Source organism: Aedes albopictus, chromosome 3 (genome assembly GCF_035046485.1).
Source record: "Aedes albopictus strain Foshan chromosome 3, AalbF5, whole genome shotgun sequence".
In the NCBI taxonomy this organism is placed as follows: domain Eukaryota; kingdom Metazoa; phylum Arthropoda; class Insecta; order Diptera; family Culicidae; genus Aedes; species Aedes albopictus.
In genome coordinates this window covers 104,458,402-104,476,003 of record NC_085138.1, presented here as the reverse complement: position 1 = coordinate 104,476,003, position 17,602 = coordinate 104,458,402, and the positions used below count along the sequence as shown (strand labels likewise).

Sequence of the window (17,602 nt, the reverse complement as noted above, 5' to 3'; positions counted from 1 at the left end):
CCTAAAGATCCCTACAGTGAAGATGGTATCGTCCACGTCGAAGACACTTCTTCAATACCTTCAAAAACAGTAAATTAATTTGGTATTTTTGTTATCTCCGAATGTTGGGTTAGGAGTAAGTACACATGATGATAGAACGGATTAGAGGTCGTCCATATACCATGTGGGTGGATAGCAAATCCTTGATTGTTGATCCCCTTCCTCCTCCCCGTGGACATTTCGATAGCAAAAAAATATTACTACATATCGAATTACGTCAACTAACAGCGCATTTGTCGGTCATTTCTCCATCTCACAATCCACTCAATTCTGGACCGTACAAGAACTTCTGTATAGCCTCTTCTCTTCAGCTTTGCATACAGACACTCTAAGCAAAATACAATTGTAGCACATGAACAGCCAATACTCAAAATCAAAAATGCCCCCAAGAAATGTGATACACCCAATACCACGGCATCGCTGTCCGAAGGCCCACTGCCCAGCAAGTTCTGTTGAATAGTTACGCTGAGATACCGATTGGCAACCTAGAATCGAAACATAAGTTATATGAACAATCATTCTCCAATTTAGACATTTTGATAGGTACATACCAAAGTTTCCCAAAAATACTGAATACCGGATTGACGTATTACTATCATCAGGTCGTTGAAACTTTGCTTGAATGGGCATGTTTTGGTCAGGATCACTACGCAGTACTGATATGACAAATCTTCCTTGAGCAGTTGAAAGTGCCTGGATGACTCCACATCCAGATAATCAACGGGTCCAAAGTGACCAAATTGAGTTCTCTCTCCTATATATCCTACGTCATGGATGTGTCTATGCTCTACCATGTAATCGTCGTCCACTACTTTGAAATCTCTGACGATCTTTTGTATGTACGCCTAGACGATGAAAAGTTCGATTAGTACTCGCATCACAAAAATCCTTACAAATCCAAACCATACCTGAGGAGATGGCATCAAGGCGAACATCCATGCCAAGTCGTTTCCCACAAAGGTCAGACCCGTATCTGCCAAATCATGACGCGTCTCGATGGCTTTCTCGAACTGTGGAATCGTCATAATCCCAGCCAACCCGGCGCCGTACAGGTTTCCCACCATAAATCCAGCAAAAAGCAGAGCCCCGAACAGAAAAACGCAAGCCATCAGATCGTTCCTCATGAATGCATTCTGTTCCATGTAGAACCCGATCATGGTCAACAACGAATCGCTGAGGCTCTTCGGGTGCCCACCGGCGGCAGATCCCACAATATGAGAACGACCTTTCTCGATCAACCAGACGGAGCATACGCCGACTGCGAAGGCAACCGCTACGGCCATCCAGAGACTCTTGGAGAACGACAGGAACGGAGTGCGCCAGGGAGCGACTATCTTCGGCTTCGGGACCAGCACTATCAGTCCGGAACGGCTGATGACTTCCGAGTAGGTTGCGAAACGATACGGGCCAAGCCTGTAGGTTAAAAAACAATAGAGAGAGCCAACAGTACATTTTTACATATCAATGTAGTACCATGTTTAAAAATTGATCATTGAAATTTTGGAAATAAAAAGGAACGCAGTATGTATTAGATGATATTGTGAATCAGCATGCTTGCACCTGTACATATAGGTTTTCGAACCCAAATATCTCAGAATTCTGGTGACTTGGAATGGTGGCAATTTTCACCTGTGTGTACATTTGAAGCGAATATTTTGAGAATTACACAACATTTCAGTATATTATTTTCGGAGAAATTGTTTCGTACATTACTCACCAGGTTGCGCAAGCGTGGCTGCAAATATTACATGGCTGCGGATCATGAGTACTCTCGATTTGTTTTGAAGAACAAAAAGATATAATTTTGGTTTATTTTTCCAGACTGAGTCCGGTAATATAGTGAAAAAACTACTATTATTATTATATCGGCCCAAGGAAGAGATAAAGATGGCGAAGTCTTCATCAAAAACATTGAAGTTCATAAGAGCGATGTGTCGAAAAGATCTCTAGAAAAAAAATCCGCACTACATTGCACTGGTATTATTTAAATATATCACGGATATCTTGGTGTACATCAAAGCCAACAAAGCAGCTGGTAAGGATGGTAAGTATCGCAGCAGAACTCATCAAGATGGGTCCAGAAAATTTGGCCACCTTTCTGCACCGGTTGATAGTCAGGAATTGGGAAACCGAACAGCTACCGGAGAAGTGGAAGGAAGGGGTAATCTACCCCATTTACAAGAAAGGCGACCATTTGAAATGTGAGAACTTCAAAGCGATCACCATTTTGAATGCTGCCTACAAAGTGCTACCCCAGATTATCTTCCGTCGCCTGTCGCCTAGAACAAATGATTTCGTGGGAAGTTATCAAGCCGGCTCAATCGACGGCCGGTCGACAACGAACTAGATCTTCACCGTACGGCAAATCCTCCAGAAATGCCGTGAATACCAGGTCCCAAGGCAGAGTGTAGAATTAGCATCTAAGTTAAAATACACAAAAATAAAAACTAAAATCAAACAAAAGGTACCAAGGCATCACCTGATCATCGACTTCAAAGCGGCCTACGAAATTCCATGTTGCATCAGTGGAAGTCGTACCTACTACGGGCTCCAGAAGAAGCTGCGGTCTAAAAAGATTGCCCCACGCACTATGTACAAAAAGCTGATAAGGCTGGTGGCAGGACGCAAAATTTTTGAGCAGACGAGTTGAAGTTCATCGTGCGGCAATTTTCATTCACTTGCCTGCATATTCATATTCAGCTGCTCGATACTCGTTTGTCAGCTGAATGAAAGTCAATGAAAACATCTTACAAAGTGCTAAATTGCTGATAAAATATTAACGTTTCGATTACATTCAACGGTGCTTTACACAGATCTTTTCTCATTTGATTGTTGTGGAGTGTTTTTGGAAGGAATCGTAGCCATAAACGTAGGTAATTATGAAGATGTTTCTCGATCGGCTTCATATTCAATGACTACTAATTGACTGACTGTGTGAAGAGGGAGAGCGAAAATGAATTTGTTTGTTTTGAATATTCAGTGCAGAATCATTCAAATTCGTGCTGTTTTCAGTCAATGACTATGAAAATTTTGCACCCTGGTTGGTGGTCCTCTTCGGACACGAGACATGACATGGACCATGCTCGAGGAGGACCCGCAAGTAAGGTGGTCAAAGCGAGAAGGATATGGTGGGCAGGTCATGTTGCAAGAATGCTGGACAACAACCTTGCAAAGTTGGTGTTTGCGACGATCTCCGCGCACGAAAATGTGCGTCTTTAAAAGCTCTAAAAGTGGTTATTTCATGACTTCGATGAGAAATTTAAAATAAAAAGATTAAGCGAAAAAACAGTTTTCCCATAGCTTTCACAGGGTGGCGCTAGAACACATCGTTTGAAGGCTGGAAAAATATATTCTCTATCTTTGCCCCAACTCGTAATATCACCTTTTGAATAACCAATGATTTTTGAAGAAATACGCTCATAACTTTTGAACCAAAAGAGACAATATGAGACGAATGCCCTAGAGGTAAAGTCTCTCTAAACAAAACAAAACAAAACAAAAAGAGACAACTATCATAAGTGATTTTTGGGCGACCATGATAGGAAACTGAAACTAAAATATAAACTGCCAGAAGACCGGTTTTTCTTGAACCACCCTAAGCTAATTCAGGAAAATATCTCTAGATCAGTCATTTTCAAAGCTACATTGAAATTGTCTTCAGCAAACTTCCTCAAAATTGATAGATCTACATATTCTACAACTTTGCTAAAGAATGTATATAGATATTCTTGCAAATAAAAAAGCTTGATATCCAATTTCTTCGCAAATAAGAACCACCCTTATTTTTACGTACATTGAAAAGAAGGCCCTATTATAAGGAACAACTTTTTAGAAGATCGTGGTTGTCTAAAAATCATTTGAAAGCGCCGAATGCATCTTCCCTCGTAAATCTGGGTCCTGGCCCACTGTGCATTGCGTCTAAAATTCCTTCAGGGTGGCTACGGTAGCGGCCTTTAGCTGTCGTCAGCCAGATCTCTGGTATCTTTATGGTGGCGACGGCAGCGATTTACCCTGCCTGCACTTTTTTCACAAAACACTATAGAAATTCACACAAAATCTTATAGACACTCCACACTGAACTGCGACCACTCACACACTTTTCGACGTTTTGTCCTTTCGACGTTTTGGCATTCGAAGTTCTGTCTTTCGACTGCTGTCACCCATCCCACCCGCAGAAATAATTTATCTATAACCCTCGAGCGATCGCACTGTTGTATTTTGTACAACACGTTGAAAAAATCTCGCTTTTTGCCTCCCGATAATTCTCCATGGATTTCATCTGGGGTCCATAGCAGATTTCATCTTGCAATCCCTTCCAAAAATCCTGTAGCGACTCGTTCCAGGATTCCTCTTGAAATTCCTCCCAATATTTAAGTCAAAATTCTTCCTTGGATTCCTTCAAATATTATTCTAAGGATATATACAGTAGTTCTTCTGGATTCTTGCATAGATTCTTACATGGATTTTATCAGTTTTTTTTATTGATTTCTCACGGGATTCGTTCAAGGATTTCCCGAGGGATTTCATTAAAAATGTCGCCTGGGTTTTAGAATTTTTCTGAAAATTCATTTGGAATGCCTTTCGGAATTATTGATTCCTTCAGAGACTGATTTAGGGACTTTTTCACGGGATTCCTTCTGGGATATATTCCTGCGTTCCATCAAGGATTCTTCCGGTATGTTTTACTTTATTGACTCCTCCAAAACTCAATTCAGATTCTTTCACGAATTATTCTCAAGATTCCATCCATGACTTCCAGGGGTTTCTCCAGATATTCCACCAGGGATTTCTTCCAGGCTTCCGGCATGGATTTTTTTTGGCATTCTTCCAGAAATATGAAAACAGATTCTTACAGGAATTGCGTTAAAAATTCCTCCCGAAGGTCCTTCATTAATTCCTCCAGAAATTTCTATATGGATTTCTCTAGGGATTCCTCCCGGGATATTTTCCAGTATTCCTTCAGATTCTTCCCGCGATTCATTCGATAGTTCCTCCCGGTATTTCTTCATTAACTCCTCTCGGGATTCCTTCAGGGATTTGTCCCGAGATTCATTCCAGGCTCTTTCACGGATTATTCTCGAGATTCCAGTCTTACTGTGGTTTCTCCGGAGATTCTTGCAAGGGTTCCATCCGAGATTCTTTCAGGATTTCTTCCCAGGATTCCTTCCTGATTCCTGCCGGAATTGCTTCATTGATTTTCTCGTGATTCCTTTAAGGATTCCTCTCAAGATGGGTTCAGGGATTCTTTCAAGGAATCTTTCCGGGATTCATTCCGACATTTTTTCATCGATTTCTCCCAGAATTCCTTTAGATTCTTTTGGAAAGCTGTCCAGCATTATTTCAGAGATCCATTAGAATTTTTTTTCGGAATTCCATGATTGATTTCTCTTGAGATTCTCATAGGAATTTATCCGGAGATCTCTTTGAAAATTTCTTTTGGGTTTCAGATATTCCTACAGAGATTCCATTGGGAATTCCTCCCTGGGTTCCTTCCCGAGCAGACGGGAATATCAAAATAATAACAACGAAATCACAAAACGTGTTTTTATATCTTGGTTTGTTATTATTGACTTATTGAGGCATCACCATTCCATAACATGTTTTGTTCGACAATCTAATTTTGTTATGATCGTGCTATTGGTATATTTCCTACAAATAAATTTTCAATAACATGTTTTGTTGTAGAACAAGTTCAGTTATAATTGTGTTATTGAGACCGAGCAAATATTTGATGTTTGAGTATTGGTTTTTTTATCCCAGCTGTTGGGGAAATTAAGCCACTGCATCCATCATATTGGAACTTTTGTGGCGGACAAATATTTGAACCTGTGTACTGGGATCTTAATGCATTCATGTATACACACTAGTTCGGAAATACCCATTAAATAAGTCCTAAGTCCCCATAAGGCAATCTGGCGTTCATCACTCTTCTCTCTTAAGCGGTCACAGAAGATAGGTATCATTTTTTTGTTTAATATTTTCATACGAAAACGTTTTCGTATGACTTGCTTTCAGGTTGTTATCAATAACATCTTAATTTCAAAATTTGTTACTGAAATATTTAAAAAAATTCACTATTATTAAGTTGTAATTGAAACAAACAAAACAAATTGTTCAACTGTTCTTCCAGAAATATTTGTTTGTTATGATTGCTTTGCTTGATGTTATTTTGCCGCTTATGACAGACAAGTTTATAACATGATTAATAACAATGAATTTATAACATGAATTAATAACATTAAAAAAACTCTTTCTGTTAGTCAGTTATTTTGCCAAAATCACATATTTTATTATGCTGTTGCTATTCCCTTCTGCTCGGGTTCAGATACTCCTTCCGAGTTTTTTAAATGATTTCTTCAAAGATTCTTTTATGAATATCGGCATTGTTTTCCGGGATTCCTTCAATGATTTTTCTCGGGATTCCTCTCAGATTATTTTCCGAGATTTCTTCACTGATTTCCATTACCGTGCTCACTCCTGGGATTCTTTCATAGATTCCTCTGGAAATCTATTTAGGGTTTCTTCAGGAATTATCTCTGGAATTGCTCCGGGTATTCCTTCATTGATTCCTCCAGGGAGTTCATTATGAATATCAAGCCTGTCTCGTGTCCACTTTTCATAAATGTTCTTCGATCTCAAGCTAACCCCCATGTTTTGATTAGCATCCAGCTAAATCAATTGTTGAAGTTAAGAGGTGCATCAAATCAATCTGTAATCTTTCAACTATTTTCGAACTTCAAAAAAAAAGAACTTCATCTAAACTTGTCAAAAACTTTAAGCACGAATCGGTAGACATGTATGTCCGCTACGAATTCTCCCAACATCGCATATCAATGATTTTTTTTTAATATACGAAAAATTTGCATTTGTCATCCGAAGGACCTAACAAATGTTTTTCAATGGAATTCGTTCCCAAGCACAATAATATGCGTTTCAAGTTAGATTGTCCAAAACGGTATTATATTCTCTACAGTCTTATGATTAGTTGCTTCTTCGACACCAATGATGTAGGAATTTCGCAAAAATTCTTCCGATTTGAAAAGAATCATTTCTCGGCAAGTTTTTATGAAATTATGATTTTTTGAAATTCTAAAATAGTCGAAAAATACTAAATTGATTTGATGCACCTCTCAATTTCAGTGTATTTAGCTGAACTTTTAAGCAGTGACTTCTTTTTGGATGTCAATCAAAATAAGGGGATGGACTTGAGAGTCAAAGAATATTTTTGAAAAAGTGCTTCATCGGTTCCTCCCAGTATTCCTTTATTGACTTCTTCTGGGATTCGCATTCTCCCGAGTTTCATTTCGGATTCATTCACGGATTATTTTCGAGATTCATTCAGAAATTTCTCCAGGCTTTTCCCTGGGTTTTCTCCCGAAATTCCTACAGGGATTTATTCCGGGCTTCCTTTAGGGATTTCTTCAGGAATTAATTAAAGGATACCTTCCAAATTGCAATATTACTACCTCCCGGGATTTATTCATTGATTTTTCTAGAATTTCCTTTAAGTATCCTTCCAAGATAAATTCAGTTTTTTTTTTTCAAGGATTCTTCACAGGATTCCTTAAGAGATTTTTCCCAGGTTTCTTGCCTTCATTCCTTCAATAATTTCTCCCAGGATTCCATAAGTGATTTTTCCCGAAATTCCTTCCAACATTCTTTCAGGTGTTTCTCCTCAAATTCGTTAAGGTGAATATTCAAAGGGATTCCTTTGATAATTTTTCTAGATTTTTTTCAGGAATTGCAAAGAAGATTTTTTTTTCCGGGATTCCTCACTAGAGTCCCTGTAGAATTTCTCTCGAGAATTTGAATGGCAACTGATTGATTTCGAATTTATGGGATTTTTAAACATGTCGGTTCGTTCTCACGCTAGCGAAAGTAGCAAACTTCGCACTCCATTTTCTCCCATGCAAAATGGGTCCACCGAATCCGTTTTTTCGAAGACAAAAATGTTTGTGCCCAACCAACTTATCTATCAAAAACAATTTAATTTTGCTTGAATGGTTTCGTTTTCCATACGAAAAGCATTTGTTGGTTCCACATGAACTAATGTTTCTTAAATAATAATAAATTACTTTTACGGACTAAGCACATTTTTTTCATTTTTTCGAAGTTTTTTTTTTAACTGAATAGCGTTCCTTTCAGCAACACAAGTGTACTTTTTGTAAACTCAAGTTCGGTTAATTACTTGAAAAGTGAGCTGAATAGAATGCTACTCATCTTCCTTCAAATAGCTGATTAAGCCCAAACATGCTGTTTTATCCGAACTTTTGATAGCTTGGGTAACCATGTGTGTTGCTTGGGTGCGATTACTAATCAAAGTTGGTTTGGCAAGATACAAAAACTTACAAAAAATACAAAACTGTTCGTGCAATGTCATCAAAAAGGTCTCACCAATAATAGTTAGCAGCCACCGCAAAATCAGCTCGACGTGTTGCAACTGCTCCGAGAATTCCCGTGCCAGTACGATTTTCAGAAACACCGCCCCATAAACCGACTTCATCTGCGGGGCAAATCAGTCATTGACCTAGTTGATATCTAAGTTATGTATAAACAGTCACTTACCAAAATACGCATCAATGGTGCAATTCTTACGCTGACAAAACTCAACCAGCAAGCGAGGCTCTGTCCCATCGATGAATATCGGAGTATCGTCCTGGTAGTAACGGGGATCCTTTCTGGCATTGGCGTTTTCGGGTGTCTATGGGCTTGACTATTACTGAACAGCACCTGATCGAAATCATTGTTAAGTACTTACAGTTTCAGCATAATACGTGAACGGTGGATACATCAACGTTTGAAATCTGATCGGAACACCTTTCATGTTCTTGGTTTTGTCTGGAAAATAATCCGGTGGAGTGACGGGCAACATTGTAACCCGCACCGTACCCCTAGTTCCGTCTCCAGAAATATCCGTTGTATAGAACAGCATTGTGTCGTTTTCCGTGGATGTTACAATCATCAGAAGATCCGGCAGATCTCTCACAGCAGGATGAGCACAAAATTTGTCAAACATCTCTGAATCTGGTGAATCCAACACAGCTATTAACTTCTTCCGAGCAGATCGTTGATCCGAGTCGTCATGGACATCCAAAAACGAGTCCAAAAATGGCCACAGTGCCACTTCCTGAAAAACAATAAACGCTTGGCAGCCGTGTTCAATCCCTTGCAACAGTGTCCGATTGAATCTTTCGTCAACGGTTATAATCATTGTCGGAATTTCAACGTCGACCAGGACAAACTCTTCGCTGGGTTTCACTACACAAACGCAGAAGTATTCCGAAAGATACGACACGGCCAAAAAGTTAATTAGGGAAATCAGTGGCGAGCTAGCGCCCTGGCCAGTGGATAACGTCTGTTCCAGTAAATCCATGCTTCACGCGCAGATAAACGGGCATGTTTGTTTAAGGATTCGATCTTATAAATGCAACTTAAGACTGATTGTGCTAATTGACCGTTTATGACGTGGATAACGGTTTCATTATGTGGATGTAGCTCGGAAGGGATTTTATTTTTAAAAGGTAAGAACAACACATTTTATATCCATCCATGGTAAGAATCACTAGTATCTTAATTTTCTATCAAACTAGCTGGTTATTAGCTTTAATATTGTGGTCATTATGATCCAGACAATTAGACTGAGTGAATACTACATCAGCTTGGAGACCGTTAGCAATAAAAATAAATATGTTCATTCAGACGTTAACTTTCAACTTAGCTCGGTTATACCAGAATTGAATCATGCATTTATTTCTGCTAAAATTACTTAGGGAACTTACGTATTTTCGACAGTTTTGTTCTCTTTGTCGTGGTTTTTTATAAACCTGCTGAACTCAGAATTGGACTCAAATCCTTCACAACCAAGCTGAGTTTTATGCCCAAATTTCAAGCAATTTGACCTACAAAAGCCCCCTATGATGATTAGAACAAACCTGCCGATAATACCCTTCATGACCCTATCTCACAAGTAACAATTCGATCGTTGATTGGTTGTGCTTGATTTTTATTAGGGTGTCTAAAGAAGGAAAGCTAAAGGTGTGAACAACAAGCACCCAACGGATGATCCAAGGTGCCCGGCCTTCAAAAAAGTCGAAGCGAACAAATCACAGTAGTGCAGGAACGTCAAATGCAAAGAAAAACGAGACGCGCGCCTCTGGATGTGAAAGCCACATCTATGATGATTTAAAATGATCGTTAAAACCATGGTCGATGGTAATTTTGCAAGTGTTACGTCTGTTTGTCTGTGGTGCAGGTGAACCTGAATGCTTTGTCAGGCAGTTTCTGAGTGGGAGACGGTTATCGCCAACAGAGCAAACCCATACCGAGTACTCGCTGGCAACGGCAATTGGGTTGCGGAAGGTCCGGAAAAATGGTGGCGATATGGACGACGGGTAAATACCCCGTCCAGGAGTTGGTGCCTACCACCTATGAGGGTTTCGTGGACGCCAAAAAAAAGGGGTCTTCTTCTGTGGCTGCTATACGCATCCGCGGTGGTCGATTGAGCAGTTCACGCAGATGCTGGACTGTATGACGAGCGAAGGCCGATGGTAACAGCAAGTGACTTCAATGCCTGTACAGTGGAAGCCTAACAAGTAGATTGAACTGGATCACCTGATGGTTTACAACAGTATGGACTTCAATAACAGCAGGCAGCGGTCCATCAGTTGTTTATCCAGAATGTACTTCAGGGATTCCGATAGATGATGTAGGAATACATTCAGGAATTAGCCCAAGAGTTCCTTCAGAGATTCCTTCTGGAGTTCTTTCAGGAATTCCTCTAGAATTCCAATCAGGGATTTTCTCTGACGTTTCTCTTGGGATCTCTTTAGCAGTTTCTTCAAGGATCTCTCCAGGAGTTCCATCAAGGATTCTTAGACAGGTTTCTTCTAGGATCTCTCCTGGAGTTTCTTCGAGAACCCTTCCTGTAATTCCTACAGGAATTGATTCAGTAACATTTGCAGGAGTTCCTCCCAGGATTCCTTCAGGAATTCTTTCACTAATTTCTTCTGGAGTTCCTTCGGGTATTCCTGCTAGAATTTCTTCAAGGATACTTCCTGTAATTTGTTCGGGTATTTTCCTTGGAATTCCTTCGAGATACCTCATGAAGAATTTTCAGACATTATTTCAGAAGTTTTTTTCAGAAATTTCTCTAGGAGTTCCCTCAGGTTTTCCCTCAGAAGTTATTTCATGAATTTATCCAGGCGTTCTTCGAGAATTCCTGCAGTATCGTAGCTTCTTCGGGAATTGCTCCAGAACTTCTTTCAGTGATCATTCCATGAGTTCCTTCAGGGATCTCCTCAGTAGTTCCAGAAGGCCCTTGATGTTTTATCAGATACTCCTTCACAAGTGTCCTCAGCTATTCCACCAGAAGTTCCCTCAGGTATTATTTCAGAATTTCCTTCAGAAAAATTCAGGGATGTCTGCTGAAGATCCTTCAGAACTTTCTCCAGAAGTTCCTACAGGAATTCCTACAGGAGGTCCTTTACAAATTATTTTAGGAGGTCCTCCAGGGATTCATCGTAGAGTTTCTTCAGGAATATCTGCAGAAAACCCCACAATAATTTCAAGGATTTGTACAGATATTTTTGCACAGATTCCTCCTTAATTACTTCAAGGATTCCTCCAGAAGTTCCTTCAGAGATCCCTCCAGTCCAGGAGCTCCTTCAAGGATCTCTCCTAGTTTTCCATCAGAGTTTCTTACAGGAGGATCCAAATCTATCTCCAGGATAATTTAGGTATTCGCAGCAGTTTCATCAGGATTTTCTACAGGAGCTCATTCAGTGATTACTCCAGGAACTCCTTATGGGATTCCTCGAGAAGTTCCTCTGGAAACTCTTCCAGGAGTTCTTACAGGTATCGATCCTGGACTCGGAGGTTTTTCCAGGACGTGGATCCCTCCTGAAGTTACATCAGACATTTCTGCAGAAATTGCTTTAAGAACTCCTCAGGCATTATTCTAAGACTTCCTTCAAGAATTTGCTTAGGACTTTAGTCAGGCATATCTCCAGGATTTTCTTGAATGATCTCTCATGGAGTTGCTACAGGAATTCCTCCATGATTTCTTTTAGGGTATCATGTAGGATTTTCTTCGAAATTCTTTCGCGGATTGCTTCTGAAAATCCTTCAGGGATTCCTTCTAGAAATCCTTCGGGCATTCCTCCTGAAACTGTGTCGTGCATTCCTTCTGGAATTCCTTCGAAGATTCTTCCTGGAATTCTTTCGGGGTTAGTCATGGAATTTCTTCTGGACTTCCGTTGGAAATTTTTCCTGTAATTCCTGGATCTGTTTCGGAGATTTCTCCTGACATTTCTTCTTGGAATTCTTTCGAGGATTCCTCCTAGAATTCCTTCGAGGATTTCACCTGGAATTTCTTCAGCGATTTCTTCTGGATGTTTTTTTTGGGATTTTTTTTTCGGCCAGTGCTGAAAATTTCATTTCGGCGTATCTAAATTCATCCACCTACAGCACTTTTTAGAAGCTGAACCTGAGAATATGGTATATGAAAAACTTGAGCGGCTACACCAGTTCTACAAAAAAGTCTCTTTTTCAAAAATACAAGGTAAATGTCACAGACTACCATTAAACATTACCGATTGGTATTCACCATGAATTTCAATTGGCTTTTTTCAAATATAGTCCGTGACATTTACCTTAAATATACGAAAAAGAGCGGTTTTCCGTGATTTTCTTGTAGAACTGGTCTATAGCCGCACAAGTTTTTTACACAAGGGCTATTCATAAACCACGTAGACCAAAATTTGGCAATCTCAGAAACACCCCCCCCCCCCCCCCACTCCCCCCTCGTAGACTTTTGTCCATACAAAAATTTTGAAATTTGTATGGAGCGTGGACTTTGGCCACACCCCCTTCCCCCCAAAAAGTCTACGTGGTTTATGAATGACCCCACACCATATTCTCAGGTTCAGCTTTTCTGAAGTGAGCTGTACTGCCTGCTGTGCTGTGGTTCCTAATGGATATCCTTTGATGATCCCTCATAGAAATCCTCTTGTCTGGAGATTTCTCCTGGAATTCTTTTGTAAATTCCAGCTGAAATTCCTTTACAGATTCCTGCCGATATTCCTTTGGGATTCCTGCTGGAATTCTGTCAGGAACTCCTCCTAGAATTCGCTCCGTTTCCCGAATTAATTTCTTACACCTCATAAGCAATTTATCGATTTGTATCCATACACTCAGCCAAATAACCTTAAGATTTCCATAAGGCCCAACTTATGAAACGGCCTTTAAATAATTCATAATGATTCGGATGAATTTCATAAGGTCACTCTATGACGTAAAATCGTCTCACAGTTTGGCTTTTATTCATGTTTAACAACATGGTATTCTCAAGCGTCGGTATCCGTGTGAATAAATACGGGGTGGGTGATCCTGACGTTCATGGATCGAATCCAGTCTGCTTCATTTTGAGATTTTTTTGTTCTTTTCATAAGCCTATCTTATGAAATTTGTCATAGCAAGCACGATGATTTTTCATAAGGTATTCTTATGCCATCCATAAGAATTAGTTATAGCAAATTTTCATAAGGTATTTCGATGAAGTTCGCTAGTTTTTTTCGCTGAGTGTAGTTGTTTGTGAAGCAGGCAAAGAAATTGTCATGTTGAAAAGATCCCAGACGAGCTGGAATTGGATTCTAGTAAGGTATCTTCAATTACATAGGGTATGTGTGCCATCAGTAATCTTACGCTCCCATATTCATCTTATACGAAAACAAGCGACTACGGCACCGATTGATTCCGTTCTTTTTGTTTGCAGCACCCACACTTCTAACTAAAAATCCAAAAATAAGAAACAAAACAAACAGCGCTTCAATCCTTTGTTTTCCGTAGGATGAAAATAGGAGCCACATGCTTAATAAGGGAACCAATACCCTATTGCAAATCATATATAAATTTTAGTGTGGCGTGTTTCAGTTGGATGGTTTGCATTTGATTTATGTTACACATGTTTGCAGACATTACTATAGAAAATCTTAATTTGATTTAAGGCATACAAATAAAACATACTTTTTTTAGACAGAACTCAACTGAAATCTTACACAGCATAAAATAAACAGGTTGTTTTGATTACAATAAATGGACCAACTAATTTTCCAAATATTTGCTTTAGTAATATTGAATCATGCGGTTTTTCAACAAACATTCATTTTGATTTTTGAAAATTTATTCCCCACAAAGTCTGCACACGCCTGTGATCTCAGAATCAATGTAGACACACAAACTGCTGATAAATTGAATCTCTTCCCATTTGCAATCACTTATCTAAATTGAATAACAACACTTGACATAATGTCCTATTTGCATGAAGTGCTCAATTACCTAAAATGATTCAATCACGATACAATTAAAATCGAACAAAGAGCCTGGCCAATCAGTTTTGCTAAGTCAAATATCAAGGAGAACCACCTTGATAATGGACAATTGATAAAATACAAAATCATTCAAGCATTTTAGTATGCACACGAACTAGGGTACTGGACTATTTGGGGGTCTGTTTTGGGCAGTTTTCCGATATAACTCAGTCAAATCCACACTGATTGACATTATTTTTTGTACACGGCTATGTATCTCACGGTATATAGAAAATAAGTCAATTTGGATAAAATTGAACGAGTTATGCCCTAAATAGGACCGTTGCCCAAATAGTCTCGTACCCTATAAATATTTCAATCATCTCGATTCTTGCACATTTTGTTTCTGATTTTATCTGATCTTATTATTCGAAGCGTAGCTTTAGTTTTATTTGATTGCATTTGGTAACTAACAATGATTTCTGTAGGATAACAATAACTAGTAATTATAGGAACTTTTCAAACGGAAATGGAATTTATTTTTGCGAGTAAACATGTTTGCTGCATTAATTGTTATTTCAGTTCTCCATCAATTACAAATTTCTTACAGACAAATAATGGTCTCGAGATATCAAACCAAGATCTGTTTCTATTATGCATTGCAGCATACAAGTTTTCCAAAATAAAAACGGTGACTGCACACGCGAATCCAAATCCTAGAACCAGGAACGCTCCAATGAAATGCGATACGGTTAGTATGACAGCATCCTGACTTGTTTCCTGCAGGTCCGACTCAAGTATTTTCTGCTGAATTGCCATACTGAGATAGCGATTCACAACCTACGGGAAGGAATAGTGCGTAGATTTCGATTGTTTAAATTGATGCGCGCTTACGAACCATTGTTTCCCAGTAGTATTGTATTCCGGATTGACGAATGTTGATCAGTAGGTCGTTAAAGCTATGCTTAAAAGGGCAAGTCTTGGTCACAACTGCCGTACAGTACTGCCAGGCCAGATCTTCCTTCAAAAGTTGGTAGTTATCCGAGGATTGAACATCTAGAAAATCAACCGGACCAACATGGCCGAACTCCGTTTTCTCCGCTACGTATCCGATGTCTCGCATGTTTCGGTGCTGCACCATGAACGCATCATCGACCACTTTGTATTGTCGAACAATTTTCTGAACGTATGCCTGTTGGAGAAACGTGGAAGCTTTGGTCAACATTTCCGTACTAACAATTTTTCAGTTCGTACCAACGGTGAAGGTCTCAGGGCAAACATCCAAGCCCAGTCGTTGCCCACGAAGGTTAAACCCTTCTTTGCCAGGTCCCGGCCCGTTTCGATTGCAGCTTCAAATTGCGGAATAGTCATGACCCCAGCCAGCCCTGCTCCGTATAGATTACCCACCATGAATCCAGCGAACAACAGTGAAGTCGACAAAAATACACATGCCACCAGGTCTCGTCTCATGAAGACAGTCTGTTCCATGTAGAATCCAATCATGGAGAGCAACGCATCGCTGAGGCTCATCCGTTTACCTGCTGCAGAGTCCTTAATGTGCGAGCGACCTTTATCGAGCAGCCATACGGCAGTGACTCCAGCGCAGAACGCAACTCCTACGGCTATCCAGAGATGCTTGGAAAATGACAGAAATGGCGTTCGCCAAGGGGCAACTGCTGAAGGTTTCGGTACCAGTACAGTGAGGCCGGATCGGCTGATGTCTCCGGTATAAGTGGCGAACCGATACGGATGTGGCCTTTTTGGGAAAAACTTGATAATGGGATTTGCCGTTTCTTCTACAAGAGGAGCTCTTACCAATAGTATATTGCCGATACAGCGAAGTCGGCCTGCCGGGTAGCAACTGCCCCTAAAACTCCGTTGGCAGTTCTATTCTCAGTAACATCACCCCACAGGTAGGTCTCATCTGGAATAAATTTTTATGAAATGTTCATTACTACCGTTCGACAAGAGCAAAATCTTAGGCAAAATTTAGAGGTGTCGTGGTTTACCAAGTACATTGAGGTGCACCGTCTGAAGCCCTATGGAATCAACAATGTTGAATTGCAGGAAATCAAATCTTACCAAAATAAGCGTCAATTGTGCAATTTTTCCGCTGGCAGAACTCTACCAGAAGAAGTGGTTCAGTTCCATCGATGAACACAGGGTTGTTGTCTGTATAATAACGAGGATCTTTCCTGGCGTTCGCTTTCTCAGGAGTCTGTAAATGGGAACGATCAATATCAAGAGATATATCTTCCAATAAAAACTTACTGTTTCCGCATAGTAAACGAACGGTGGATACATCACGGTTTGAAACCGTATCGGCATTCCGTTCATGTTTTGGTGCTTTTCTGGAAAGTAGTTGGGCGGTGACACAGGCTGTATGCGAACAGTCACCGTTCCTCTTGTGCCATCACCCGTAATTTCAGTCGTGAAGAACTCAAAAAGGTCATCTTCTTCCTTTGACAGGACTATCAACATATCAGGAAGATCTGTAATGCAAAAACGTTTACTCCAGTCCACGTCCATCGCTATCCTAAATCCACCGACAAACCTCGAATAGTCAAATGAGCACAAAGCCGCTCAGATGTTTCAGGACTCAGATCGTCCAACAAAACAATTAATTTCTTTGCAGCCGATCGTTGATCCGAATAGTCATGAGCATCCGGAAACACGTCCAAAAACGACCACAAAGCAGCATGCTGTTGAACGATAAATGCTTGGCATCCGCCTTCGACCCCCCTTCGGAAGGTTGTGTTGAATTGTGCGTCGACGGTCATGACCATGATAGGAATGTCAACGTCGATTAGTATAAACTCCGCGCTGGTTTTTACTACGCAAACGGAATGGTAATTCGATAGGTAGGTCAAGGCAAGGTAGTTAATCAAACGGATCAACGATGAACCGGATGATTGGTCGAAAGGCATTTGGTCACGCAAATCCATGCTTCGGAGAACGATACGTCGTATCAACTGATGAGCTCTCATGTTAGGTTAACATGATATAAGGCGATGAGGTCATCCATGCTGTTTTGTTGTAGTCTTTGTTTTTCAGTGTACAAATTAACCGGTGCATAAGGATGAAATTTTGATCATCCATTAATTCTGAGTCGATCACAAATTATTAACTAAGAGAAAAATTTGCAGCGGTAACATAATATCTACATATCAGTGTCATAGGGAGCACTAAAAAGTAATTACTTTTGTACTCAAATGTTAAAGATGATGGCACAAATAAGTTGATATAGGAATTCAGTT

General features: G+C 40.0%; 2 protein-coding genes across 2 annotated transcripts; both read right to left on the bottom strand.

Annotated features, from left to right (window-relative positions):
• Positions 1-57: 57 nt before the first annotated feature.
• Positions 58-9,448, bottom strand: LOC109400841 (uncharacterized). The gene is made up of 6 exons (XM_019673327.3): positions 8,798-9,448; positions 8,605-8,740; positions 8,434-8,542; positions 948-1,452; positions 591-884; positions 58-524 (listed from the first exon to the last, which is right to left on the bottom strand). Exons 1-6 carry the CDS (start codon positions 9,410-9,412, stop codon positions 261-263), a joined length of 1,923 nt encoding a protein of 640 aa, XP_019528872.2. The 5' UTR covers positions 9,413-9,448; the 3' UTR covers positions 58-260.
• A 5,300-nt stretch (positions 9,449-14,748) lies between these two features.
• LOC109415509 (glutamate receptor-like) lies at positions 14,749-17,435 on the bottom strand. Its single transcript, XM_029875116.2, has 7 exons — positions 16,900-17,435; positions 16,617-16,837; positions 16,428-16,563; positions 16,161-16,269; positions 15,600-16,101; positions 15,244-15,537; positions 14,749-15,185 (listed from the first exon to the last, which is right to left on the bottom strand). Exons 1-7 carry the CDS (start codon positions 17,330-17,332, stop codon positions 14,919-14,921), a joined length of 1,962 nt encoding a protein of 653 aa, XP_029730976.2. The 5' UTR covers positions 17,333-17,435; the 3' UTR covers positions 14,749-14,918.
• Between the last annotated feature and the right edge of the window lie 167 nt (positions 17,436-17,602).

Excerpts from the sequence above, each read along its gene's own strand:
- LOC109400841 (XM_019673327.3), bottom strand. The coding sequence starts at position 9,412 with ATGGATTTACTGGAACAGACGTTATCCACTGGCCAGGGCGCTAGCTCG. Across the intron at positions 8,741-8,797 it reads TCACGTATTATGCTGAAACT|ACACCCGAAAACGCCAATGC; the intron begins GTAAGTACTTAA and ends TCAAGCCCATAG. Across the intron at positions 1,453-8,433 it reads GTGGCTGCTAACTATTATTG|GCTTGGCCCGTATCGTTTCG; the intron begins GTGAGACCTTTT and ends TTTAACCTACAG.
- LOC109415509 (XM_029875116.2), bottom strand. The coding sequence starts at position 17,332 with ATGAGAGCTCATCAGTTGATACGACGTATCGTTCTCCGAAGCATGGAT. Across the intron at positions 16,564-16,616 it reads TCGTTTACTATGCGGAAACA|ACTCCTGAGAAAGCGAACGC; the intron begins GTAAGTTTTTAT and ends TCCCATTTACAG. Across the intron at positions 16,270-16,427 it reads CACAATTGACGCTTATTTTG|ATGAGACCTACCTGTGGGGT; the intron begins GTAAGATTTGAT and ends AATTTATTCCAG.